The sequence below is a fragment of the Aspergillus luchuensis genome, chromosome 3 (genome assembly GCF_016861625.1).
Source record: "Aspergillus luchuensis IFO 4308 DNA, chromosome 3, nearly complete sequence".
Taxonomy (NCBI): Eukaryota; Fungi; Ascomycota; class Eurotiomycetes; order Eurotiales; family Aspergillaceae; genus Aspergillus; species Aspergillus luchuensis.
The window spans coordinates 3940089-3951999 of NC_054851.1; the positions used below are offsets into that span (position 1 = coordinate 3940089).

An 11911-nucleotide genomic window follows, 5' to 3' on the forward strand; every position below is an offset into this window, starting at 1 on the left:
AGCTCCTCGAATTGCGTGTGAAGCACTAGGATTGCGTCCGCCCACCCACGAAGAACAGTCTGACCCCCGCTCCAGTGCAAGTGAATGGACTTCACGCTGGGTTCCGCATCGTGAATCAGTTCAATGTTTATGTCTGGCTTTCGCCAATCCCTAGGATATATTGTGAGCCGGGAAAATGTCCAGGTTGACCCGGATGAGGGAGAGGACTACCAGGTTTCTATATTCAAGGCCCCGGTTCTAGTACCGAAGGAGGTTGACTCGCCTCGGTGATCCGATCCAGTAATAGCCCTTTCAATAGCTGCGTCTGAATGGGCCATGACATCGCCGTTGTCTTCGACTTGGAGCCGTACAATGTGCCGTACACCTGCAAGGGCCAGCTCATCGAAGACGGAAATTAGTGAAATGCGTCCCATCAAGGCCTTCTTGGGGCCAGATGCACTATGGATCCCTCTTTTCTCGTTGGCTGTATTGGATATAGTAGCAGCCTCTGGGAGCCCGTCTGGCTCTGACACTTGGGGGATTCTGACGTAGGACAGAGTGTCTTCGAAACCCCCAGCGCGGGTTAGTTTTTTAATTAATTGGACGATCTGCGCTGCCCCCCGTCCTCTCAGGTGTGTGGCATCGAAGTACAAATTCTTGTCTAGAATGCAACGAACAGCAACATTAACTTCTCAAGTATTCAGGACGATATTTTCGAATGGTGCGTACCTACCTGATGCGATATTGTCATACAGCAAATTCTTGGCATCCGCGTCGGACATGTTTCGTATATACCACATCCTGAGGCACTGCCGAATTGAATCTGCAGCCTGCCTTCTGATTTTGTCGTCAGCTTCATCTAGCTGTATTTGATTGGGTGTCAGCTCTTTGGTCGCACTTGAGCGCGGCATCGGCGATGGGAACTGTGGGGTATACGCCGGTCCTGTAGCCTTACTGTTATCCTGGGCACACTGTGGGTTTTGTGTCGAATGAGGCGGCACTGTGACCTTGTCGAATGTGGGAAACTCTGAATGCGAAGGCATATGGGACGGCTTGAACACTTCCTGCGTCTTTCTACTTTTTGTATCTTCACCCGTCTTTCTTTTTTCTTCCGCCCTTTTCCCTTCGAGTCCGAGTTCCAGCCGATCTGACTTCGACCCAGAAGCTATTTTCGCTGTATCAGGCATCCAAAAAGATGAAGTACGTCTCTTCTCAGCGAAATCGGCTTCACTCTCGAGATAAACTAGGTAGGGAGATTTGCCAACTCCGTTCAGTTGATCCTCGACCTGCATCCGGCGACAGAGGCTCCTGTCGATTAGAGCGACAACGACTGGTCGGTAGACTTTCGAGTTCAAGTAGTAGCATAGGTTATAATGCATTGCATAATGCAAAGGAGTATTACCATGATCGTCTTTTGCCGCGATGGCCGAATCTGGGGCCAGTTCGACCCACTTTTGGATGATCAGCGTGAGCATTTCCAACTCTGTCTCCTTTGCCTGCCTGTAGCTGCTGCGCTTAACCCGACCCATATCCTTCTGCCACCACCAAATAAGGATTGAAAATGCCTCGTGTAGTGGGTTGCGACCATCACCTTTATGGGAGATCTTGAGAAGGTGTGGCAAATGGTGCTGAAAACGAGTCGCGATGGTGTTAAGGAACCCAGTATTGCTATTTTCGAGGGCAATAGTGAGAATGGGATAAGGGTGCTTATCCTTCCCTATTGTACTGGCCTGAACGTGGTCTGCAGTTGCGCTTTGCTCTTCCAGATGATCTCGAAGGAGAGAATCAAGGATGCAGTCGCGCGTAGACTCAGGAAGGTCGTAGAATCCATGTGCAAACTTGTCCTTCGACAGGTGATGAAGTATGGTTGGGACAGCTCTGTTATCATAATCGCGAAACTCGCTCACTATTGACTCCATTTCTTCCCATGTCCTTCCATTCGTTAACTGTCCCGTCAAATCTTTCACTCGTTCCTCCCATGACAATCTTTCCCACTCGTACTCGGCCTCACTGCACGCGGCATCGCCAGATGTAGCGTCCAGCTCAGAGTCCATAGCCGGGGAACTAGGAGAGACACTATGAGATATTGAGGCAGGAACCACAACAAACACCACTAGGAGAAAATGATCGAGGTCCTCGTATATTACGTTAGCTATGCGGAAAGTAGCATCACTAACACCATAGAGGCCACGCTCACACTGAAGATTGGCTATGTTTGTCTTCATAAGGTCTGGGAACTGAGGGTACGGCATTTTCTTTATGTTTAGCCTTCCCCTACAATGACTCAACAACATCGTTGCATGTTGTATACATGGTACAACCCCACAGCCGATCTAGATTGGTGGCTCCCAGATTTTCCGCGTCAACTACAATCCCCTTTTCCAGCTGATCGAACGCCGGCTCAGAGGGACGGAATCGGACAGGATCATCCCTGTCCCGAGACGAGAACAGCTGTCCAACCCAAGTCTTGAAGTCTGGAGTGACATGGATGTAGGGAACACAAGCAAAGTCATCCTCCGTTCCCCGCTTCAAAAGGATACAGGCTCTCAGTCGCGTAGGAATCCCGTCCTGCTGTGATACGTTCTCTGACAGCGAAAAATGTGCCTCATGCTGACTGCCGTAGATATCTGCAGGTCGGTCGCCAGTGACAACCGTGTGATGAACTGTAACCTTCTCCACATTGTTCGAATTGGTGACAGCGATTGAAGTGTTCACAGCTCCTGCCAGTGGCTGGGACCCAAGCGTAAGCTCAAGGCCGGTTGTGGATTGCTCGGATTGCTCGGTGCGTGCAACTTTAAATACACCATTTGGCTGAACCTCAGCGACAGACAGTTCATTTGATTGACCTGGTATCGGCTCGAATCGGAAGCGAATGTCGGCTGCCTTGAGTCGGCATCCACGGTAGGAATGGAACTGGAACTCATACACCAACAGAGTGGCCAAGTCGCACGCGTCCTGGCCTCTCCCTCCCCACCGGCCATGGATCATAGCCTTTGCCTCACAGCTGACCTGGTAGGCAGACTTGCGTCGTCGCCCCATCTCAAAATTGGACACCATGGGTCTCTGTAGCTGGCCTGGTCTGTTGCGAGTCCGGAAGTCTATTGCCGTCCGTCCGCGTTACAGAGATGTCAGTCACACCAGGGAGTGAAATCGAATTCGAATAATGAAGTCACGGATCTAACGAGAGAGTAGTATTTTCATTTGTTAGGAATTGACTTACCACCAGCAGGACCTTGGTATGTCAACTCCAAGGAAAATGACCGTGGATCTGTAAGCCCGCATTCGTCCTCTTCAGTCTGGTCGCTCAACCAGAGCTCGTCATGAAAGCCAAGACTCATTGTCTTGCAGTACTGTTTCGTGTGCTGCGTACTAAAATGATAGGTTGATTCGATGTCGAATTGCTAGAAGCCTCCGAGGGAGGACACATAGGGGAGATCCTTCTTATGACTACCATACGCCTATGATTGACCCCTGGTGTGTTCCAAGGCAACACCGTGTGAGTGATACCCTAATGGAGTAAATGCCTAGGGTGTTTGATTAGCTCGCGAGGCTCGCATGTCCCTCTCCTGAAGGGTCCCCACCAATCGGATATTTTGTGTCCTATCGGGTATTCCCTTCCCATGTTGCATGGTTGGAATCGGGCTATTGTGTACTATGCTAGGAAGTGAGACTGACCTGTAATATCTCTGGGTGGGTTTTCCCTCTCCAGTAATCTTAGGCTAATTTGGTTCGGGAAGAAAGGGTTACACGGACGCGACTTCCCGTCAGTTACAGATTGTCGTCCATGAATGACTCAGAGGCAACACATCCATAAATTGCTTGTTATCCTTCTTTCTTCTCCAACTAAAACTTTTATTATCCCTATGCGTCTCAGAGGATTATGGAGGAGTCATCGAAACACCCTGTTGCATTCAAGATAGGTCAGGCCTTCCACGGCCTCGAACTTTCCGAGCAACTACCAACATTTATACCTGAGGAGGCCAGCGAGGATGATACTTCATCAGAATATGTGGAGTAAGACAATTCCCTTCAGCGATTTATGCCCTGCCTACTAAGATGCAATAAAACAGTATCGTGCACGTAATGGGAATCTCGCGGCCGGAACGTATGAGCTTGGAAGCCGTCTTCGGTGATCACTTCACCTCTCACGCGGAACGACGAGAGTTCGTATACCAAAGCAATGCAAGTCATTTTCTCTTAGGAGATCTGACTGGGTACTATGTTGAGAAAGAGGCACTGCAACTGTTAGCTGGGTTACTCCAGTTTCGACCGTCAAGCGTAGGGGTAGGTGTTCAAAGATTATCGGACTTATACGTATTCACTTCTCACAGAAGGGCAACATATACTGACAATACATGAAGAAGTCTAGTTACAGTCGATCTGTCATCTTTATCGCTTATGAGCTGGGGGCCTTGGTTGTGGAAAGAGTTGGTTCTCCTCTGAAGCACACTTAGCAGCAGTCCGCTGGTATCAGGATATATTTCTGACAACAGGGATGTACAGGCTGTTGCGCTTTCTGGTTCTCATCAAACAACTTGGACCAGTATATTCACCGATACTGTGAGATTTGTGAGTTGATCATGGCGGTGTTTGACGAAACGCGAGCACTAGGTCTCATTTTGACATGGTGACAGATTTTCGCGGGCTGTTTCCACCGCAGGACGGATGCCCCCTCATTCGATGCCCGAATATGGAAGTTTCTAGAGAGACACAAAACAGAAGAATGGGGCCATCTCATCAGTCCAACTTCAATCAGGGCGTTGGCGAATACCGCCATGGAATCAACCGGTCTGTTTCTCAGCTCCCGCATCACTTTGCGCACTCGAATAATTAGCATCTATGCCAATCAGGAGACACCGGGAAGGATCGATTCAGTGAGTGATCAAACACCATTATAGACAGGTCTATGTGAGGTATATTGTTTCTGACTTGAGGTCTGACTCTAGGTATTTGATGAATCCACCGCGGTTCTAGGTATATGTACTGAGTTGGCTCTGCCCGAAGAACCCACCGGCGAAGCGCATAGCCCGCTCATCTCTAGGTTGTCTGACATGGTCTTCAATGGATCTTGCAGCTGGAATAGATCATCATTGCGCATCGCCATTGAACGATCTCTACTATCAATGGCCCTTCCGCACCGTCAGTTCCTGTCAACACGCGTCATAGACTCACATCCAATCTTTAGAAGCTCAGAATATAAATTGTGGAAGACATCCAGAGGCCCCCAGATATTGTATATCCACGGTGAAGACCAACGGTTGACTACCAAGGCAGCTGAGCAGGTTATTCTAGCATGGCAACGGGAGCGGTTTGATAAAAACCTAGATGACGCCGAAATACACTCTTTCTCTTTCTCCCGCCATGATCAAGCGCGTAACTCGATGGACGCCATGGTTAGTACCCTTCTGGTGTACAGCTTTTCGCGCCTCGTCGAAGGCGTGCCCAACTTCACTACCTGGCTCTTGGAAAACCAGAGTTTGCTGCAGCACGGGTGGACCGCCAAGGATCTGCAAAACATTTTGTGCCTAATGCTGCGAGATCACATAGAAAATAGAGTGTTGTGCCTACAGAATGCTGACGATTGTGATACCGCCGAAAGTCGGAAGGGGTACTGGAAGGCCATTGCCAAAGCCTATGGCTTTACAGACATGCGTCCCAAGCTTCTCATAACTTCTAGGAGACCCGACGCTTTGAAGGAAGAGCTCCAGCTCAGTGCTCCTAACATGACCCTACACTGTTACAGAGTAGGATTGAACAAGCCGGATGACTGCGGACAGGAACACTGTCGCAGTGAAATGCTTATATCGCGTTTGTGTCCCTGTGGGCACGGAGAAGCTTACATGCAAGGCCGTTTAAGTGAGCTCGCCTCGATGAATTATGATGTTCTCAGTACCATCATTAAGATTATCTCGTCTTATACGGGATGGCCCCAAATACCATCATCACGGACATATATGCGATTTCATCAGTTCTTCAGCCGTCTATCTGTACACAGCACGGCTGCGAATGTCCTCGATGAGATTCTACGGGCTGTCCCAGATATCACTTGGCTTCGCTCAACACTCACATGGATCTTGTGTGGATATCGGCCACTGACATCCCAGGAATTGGCCATGTTCTGTCGCTATCACTCTGAGCCAGAAGCGAAACAGCCGGACATGAATGACGAATCCAGCACAGATCAGCCTGATATGATCACCTGGGTAAGCGGGCTGCTGGAACCAGATCAGAACCCAGTTCGCATTCGTCAAGAGACCTTGGATGTTTTCGCACGCGATGGTGGTTACCTATGGACTGAGATCCGATCGGTGGGGCCTCAGTGGACCTGTAAGTTCTTGTATAGTTTTCTGACTTCGGCGAGGATTCAGAGGCAGCTCCTGAGCATCTACAATGAATATCAAGAGAGGGTCTACTCTTCCAAGGAGCATATCACTCCACCACTGATGTCAGATGGTCGGGATATAATCTATTATGCGACTGAATCGCTCCCATATCACCTATCGAAGGCCCCAGTAGCACTTCAAGAAATTGCACCAGTCCTGCTAGAGCCCGATGGACCGTTGAGCGCTTGGATGAAAGTTTATTGGGCCATGCAGAACCCTTTTTGTCGGCCGAAAGTGTGTGATCTGGACCCTGCAGGCGTGTCCCTTCTGACATTGGGGCTCCAGAGTTTTGGGCTCCACGAACTTCTAAGTCAAAGTGGACATGAACTGCCTGTCAGGGCAGGAGGGCTCTCTAAGGCCATGCGGGTAGGGGATGAAGATGCTGCTCTCTACTACCTGAACCAGTCCCATGATTCCTTATCCGTTTCGCTTCTATGGAGAGCAGTTTTTCTAGACATGGGACGCGTGGTGGATACCCTTCTGAAGTATGGGATGGACCCCAATCCTCCCCCGGATCCTAGCATCTTCTATCCTTCCCCGCTGTACCTAGCATGCAGGCTGGACCATTACCAGATCGTACAGACCTTACTGAAAAGAGGTGCTGACGTTAATATTCTTAAGGATGGCCATGTTGGCATCATGTTCAATGCAGCTGCAGAAGGAGCTGATCACACCATCCGGTCAATTGCGGCTGTCCAACACGCACTCTTAGATGCACCCCGACCATGCACACCCCTCTACGCGGCATGTTCCCGAGGTTTGTGGAAGACAGTGAAAACTCTGGTACAGCTCGGCGCCAGCGTAGACCTCCGATTTGACGGCAACGATGCTGAGCGAGGGTGGCAGCCTCTATGTATTGCTGCCTTATATGGCTATCCCAGAACTATTCAATCCCTCTTAGACAGTGAGGCTGATCCTAATCTGAGGGGCCCGGGCGCCAATATCACGGCTCTGTCGCTGGCTGTCTGCGAGTCTGGAGATCCAGAATGTGTTCGCTTGCTCCTCGACCACGGTGCGAATCCCAACCACGAGCTTCACCAACCTGCCTTTCCAGTGCTTCTGTCCCAGAAGACGACGCAACTGGATGCCAAGCTTGAGATCTTGGATGTTCTAGTTAACCACTCTAACCCGGTCGATGTCAATGCCGTCGACCACTGCTGGTACCGTGCTATGACACCTCTGATGTATGCTGCAGCATCTGGGGATCGCGATGTCGTCAGGTGGCTTTTGTCGCATGGCGCAAACATTGCCTTAGTTGATGAGAAAAAGCAGAATGCACTGTTTTATGCCGTGGAAGGGCATCATGACGCAGCCGTGAAACTCCTGCTCGAACAGGGCTCCCCACTCATAGAGAAGAACGCGCAGGGGACTACAATGCTTCAACTCGCCATCGAGGAAGCTCCAATTCTTCAGCTCCTCTTGGACGCGGGAGCCAATCCGGAACTAGAAGACAGCGATGGTTCGACCGCGATCAACAAGGCTGCCAGCCAAGGCCAAGTTGATTCTATCCGGGTGCTCATCAAGCGAGGTGTGAACATCCACCACCGGGACGAGGCGGGGTGGAGTCCACTCCTTGATGCTTGCGGAACGACTCCCAATGAAGAAGCTGTCCGCATCTTGATGGAATCTGGGGCTAGATCGACAGACACAACCCCCGGAGGGCAAACACCTTTGCACCAGGCTGCAATTAAGGGGCGAATAGTCATTCTCAAGATATTGCTTGAATATCGCAATGTACTGGATATCGATGCACAAGATAGTGAGAAGGACACTGCTCTTGCGGCCGCTGTCCGATGCAATGAACTTGAATGTGTTGCAACGCTCATTCGGGCCGGTGCTAACATCAACCTGGCGTCTGATAAAGGATGGACGGTCTTTCTCTATGCTTTGGTCTTGGAGCGACCACCAGAGCTCATTGATCTGCTTTTATCCCAACCAGGCTTGAATATTCATAGCGTCACAGAGGGGTGGGGAGCCGCAATCCACATCGCCTGTCAACATCTGCAACTCGACACGGTTAAGGAATCGATATCCCGTGGAGCAGATGTCAACCAGCGAGTACCAGGGCCCAATTCTACCCCTTTGATTTCCATCTGCAACCCCCGACCCTCTGGAAAAATGAACCGCCAAGAAAATCTGGACCGACAGGAACACCTTGTCCGCGAACTGGTACAGCAGGGAGCCGACATCGCCGCGGAGCACGGCTTCATTGTCCACAATCCTCTTTCAGCTGCGTGTCTTGGGACAGGTGTTAGTATCATCAATTATCTGCTCTACAAGGGCGCCTCGCCTCAGCTTCGAGACCCACTGGGCCGTCTTGCAATTCATTTTGCTGCTACCAACGGGCTGGAAAATTTCAAGGCCGTACACCGCGCCGCTCCCAAGTTTCTGATGGCGCCAGATAAAGCCAGGAAAATCCCCCTTCATTGGGCAGCGCAGTTTGGCCGCGCACAAACCGTTGAGACAATTCTAAGCTATGTGCACCTCCCGGCAGACCGGCGACGATACTTAAATGAAGCCGACATTGATGGCTGGACTCCGCTCTGTTGGGCACTTCGGCCCACAGAGTTGTTTTGGGACCCTAACATGCCCTCCGAGCCGGCGAATTATGCAGAAACCGTTCGGTACTTGCTGGAAAACGGGGCGGATCCGACGGTACGCTGCCGGATGGGCAGTGAGCATGACTTATATACGCCACTCCAGCTAGCCCGTCTCCATGACGCCGGCGACGAAATCATCGAGCTTCTCCAAGAGGCTTTAGGCAGTAGTATTTCTGACAGTCAGGAACCATCTAGCAAAGTATATAATCGACCTCATGGGTATTTCTGCGGAATATGCTTCACGGTGAGTAACCTTCTACATTATTTGCACCATGCTTTTTTCTGGCCCAGTGGGTATACTAATCCGTTCTTCACTCTCTCTCCAACTCAAGTGTATCTATGGAATCGCCTACGACTGTTCTATTTGCCAGAACTTCCTGGCCTGTCGAAAGTGCTATGGTCAGATAGACATTTACTTGGGCGACCAGCCGGTCTCTGGGCCTGAGGCGCATGTTCACAAGTTCCAGTTATGGGATAGCGACGAGCCAGAATTTCAGGATACGCCGACCTCGCCTTCTGACATTGAGGGCCTTTACTCGGAGTTTGTTGATCCAGAGAATGATGCTGGCAGTGACGCGAATAAACTTTCTTTAGAAGATCCTCCTGGGTCTGTCGGCGGTAGCACAACATCTGGATCTAAGAATCATGATGATAGGTGGTAGAATAGGTGCGAGAAGTGAATCTTTACTTGACGTACAGGTTAGTGTGACATACTATTCTATTGGAGACATGTTATATGATATCGATAATTCTTGGACACTTTGTTGTAGGAATGGATTCGTAATTTGATGGCCCAGTAAACATTATGACTGTCTGGGATGTCGCAGTTATCTACTCTGCGTTCTCGAAGGTGGGTAGAACCAGAGCCCAATGAACAAGTCGGGTAGTTGGAAAGACATACGGCTCATCGTAAACTGCAGGGTGCTTTATACATTCTGAATACTCCCCTCCCTCTTCCTGGAAAGGGAGAAGAAGAGGAGGGTGACAAGTGAGGATATATGATAGGAAAGTAATGACACGGTCTCAAGTACTTCCCACAATAGAGCCGGTAGGAAAAGAGGCTCCTATGCAATATTGCGTGTGCATGTGCATATTCAATTAACAAATGTCTCATATCCCACAAGTTCAGCATGATACTTCATTGAAACATCGCCAATGGATCCATGCCTTCAAATGTCGGATAATAACCACGGAGCATATCAACGCTCCTGGAGTTGCCCTTTGAAGCAAGGATTGGCGATGGCGTCGTTCTATTTCTTGACATGCACGCATGGTGAATAGTCACTTGTATCGGTGTAAAGATTCTTACTGTGCGAGAAGGTGGAGTACGACGCGGTCTATGGACTGTCGGTTGGTAGGTCTGTCGAGTGTATCCAGTATGGGTCGGGGCTAATGCAGTGTCTGCCAGCAGGTGGTTCTGGCGGACTGTATGTAAAGCTCAGACACACAAGAGATGTGGCGCCGCAAATCTGCTCGAAGGACAGTGGGTATCATTGTACTTAGAATATGCTTAAATTTTCATCCAAAATACTTCCAAGATGTCCATCAATCATGGGACATGTGTACATCGAAGGGCACTACCCTCCAGGCCTCTCGTTCATTGCTGGCAGTTCAGCCGGGTATCCTCCATCTGGTGGTACTTTATATTTTCCCGGCTCCGACATGGGGTAATACGTATCAGCCGGTAATTCCGCCGTAAATTCTTGCTTACGACCCTGCCGATACTGCTGCGCAAAGGCATAGGGCGTCTGCGAAGTCATCGACTCCGACCGCGAATACTCACTCGGCGACATCGGCGTCTGGTATGACGATCGTCGTGACCGTTCATCCGGCTGCATCATCACGGCTGTATGTGTCCGATCCGCTGGGTTATACGTCCTGAGCACTCCGTCTTCCATAATACCATGCAAGACACCTGCGTCGAGGAGTTCGGCCTTCTTGATCAGGCGATCCACTAATACTTTGGATGCGGCGCGCAGCTGGCTCTTCACGAACGAAATCAGTGTTAAGTTGCATTCGATCTCGACGTCTTCGCGCAGACACAGTCCTCCTTTATTGTTCCTCACGGACTCCCTAACTGCAAGTTCAAGTGACGGGTCATTGATTGGGTCCTCCACAATGCGATATGTGTTGCGCAGATCAACGCCCATGGGTGCGTAGGTGTGGGTTTTCAGCCCCCAGGGTTCGTCGTGGAAGCAGCCTCTGAAGCTGATTGTGCCGGGGACGTAGCGCACTCGCTCAGTAATCTCGTACCATGTTGAGTAGTACTCGTCTGCTGGGGCGCTGCGTGGGGCTTTGATGGGGTGGTGGGAGATGACGAGGGGGTTGAGGGAGATGATCTCGCCGTGGTTGTGGAGGATGTCGATGGCTAGTTGACGGGGGATATTGGAGGGGAGGGAGATAGTGTTGGTGTAGACTTCTTTCTTGCGAAGCATTCTGGTGAATTGCCGTCAGTTGGGGATTGTGGTCGTGGAGATGCAGGGCAAGATAGTAGGGAGGTGCGCAGACTATGGTGGTGATGATGATGATGATGATGATGATGATGACGAGAAAGTTGTTGATGCCTGCGTGGAAGGGGAAGTGGGGGTCAGCCGACCTCGTATTCGGCAGCTCAACCCAGAGTTTATCATGACGGGCCAATGTCAGCCATCAGAGCGGAGGCAGAGACAGCAGTAAGCAACAAGGTGATTGTTCGCCTAGCAGGTTGATCTTTGACTTAGGATACCTAGGATCAACCTAGTATATAAAGGGTAAGTAATTCGCGAGTGCATTCATTGAGCTCCTGGGCATTCAGTGACCGTGTATCGCTGCCATAACAGTAGATGGTATGCTTTGGTATCGTTTCAAAGGGCCATACGCCATGTTCAATAAGGCATTGCAATAGGGGAAAGTCAATTGTTGACTTCATACTCCCAATGAACTATGGGATCAAATAACTCTAACGGGTTA

At 50.2% G+C, this 11911-nt stretch overlaps 4 protein-coding genes across 4 annotated transcripts; 1 reads left to right on the forward strand and 3 right to left on the reverse strand.

Moving 5' to 3' along the window:
• Positions 1–206: 206 nt before the first annotated feature.
• On the reverse strand, positions 207–2231 carry AKAW2_31322A (uncharacterized protein; the record flags this gene model as incomplete). The annotated part of the gene is made up of 2 exons (XM_041687934.1): positions 207–640; positions 713–2231. 2 exons carry the CDS (start codon positions 2229–2231, stop codon positions 207–209), a joined length of 1953 nt encoding a protein of 650 aa, XP_041541769.1.
• A 22-nt stretch (positions 2232–2253) lies between these two features.
• On the reverse strand, positions 2254–3317 carry AKAW2_31323A (uncharacterized protein; the record flags this gene model as incomplete). The annotated part of the gene is made up of 2 exons (XM_041687936.1): positions 2254–3077; positions 3200–3317. 2 exons carry the CDS (start codon positions 3315–3317, stop codon positions 2254–2256), a joined length of 942 nt encoding a protein of 313 aa, XP_041541770.1.
• Positions 3318–3859: 542 nt separating this feature from the next.
• On the forward strand, positions 3860–9624 carry AKAW2_31324S (uncharacterized protein; the record flags this gene model as incomplete). The annotated part of the gene is made up of 7 exons (XM_041687937.1): positions 3860–3993; positions 4050–4263; positions 4341–4406; positions 4483–4548; positions 4614–4853; positions 4926–9206; positions 9295–9624. 7 exons carry the CDS (start codon positions 3860–3862, stop codon positions 9622–9624), a joined length of 5331 nt encoding a protein of 1776 aa, XP_041541771.1.
• A 915-nt stretch (positions 9625–10539) lies between these two features.
• AKAW2_31325A (uncharacterized protein) lies at positions 10540–11397 on the reverse strand (the record flags this gene model as incomplete). Its single annotated transcript, XM_041687938.1, has 1 exon — positions 10540–11397. The coding sequence occupies one exon, from the start codon at positions 11395–11397 to the stop codon at positions 10540–10542; it is 858 nt and encodes a 285-aa protein (XP_041541772.1).
• Positions 11398–11911: the final 514 nt, after the last annotated feature.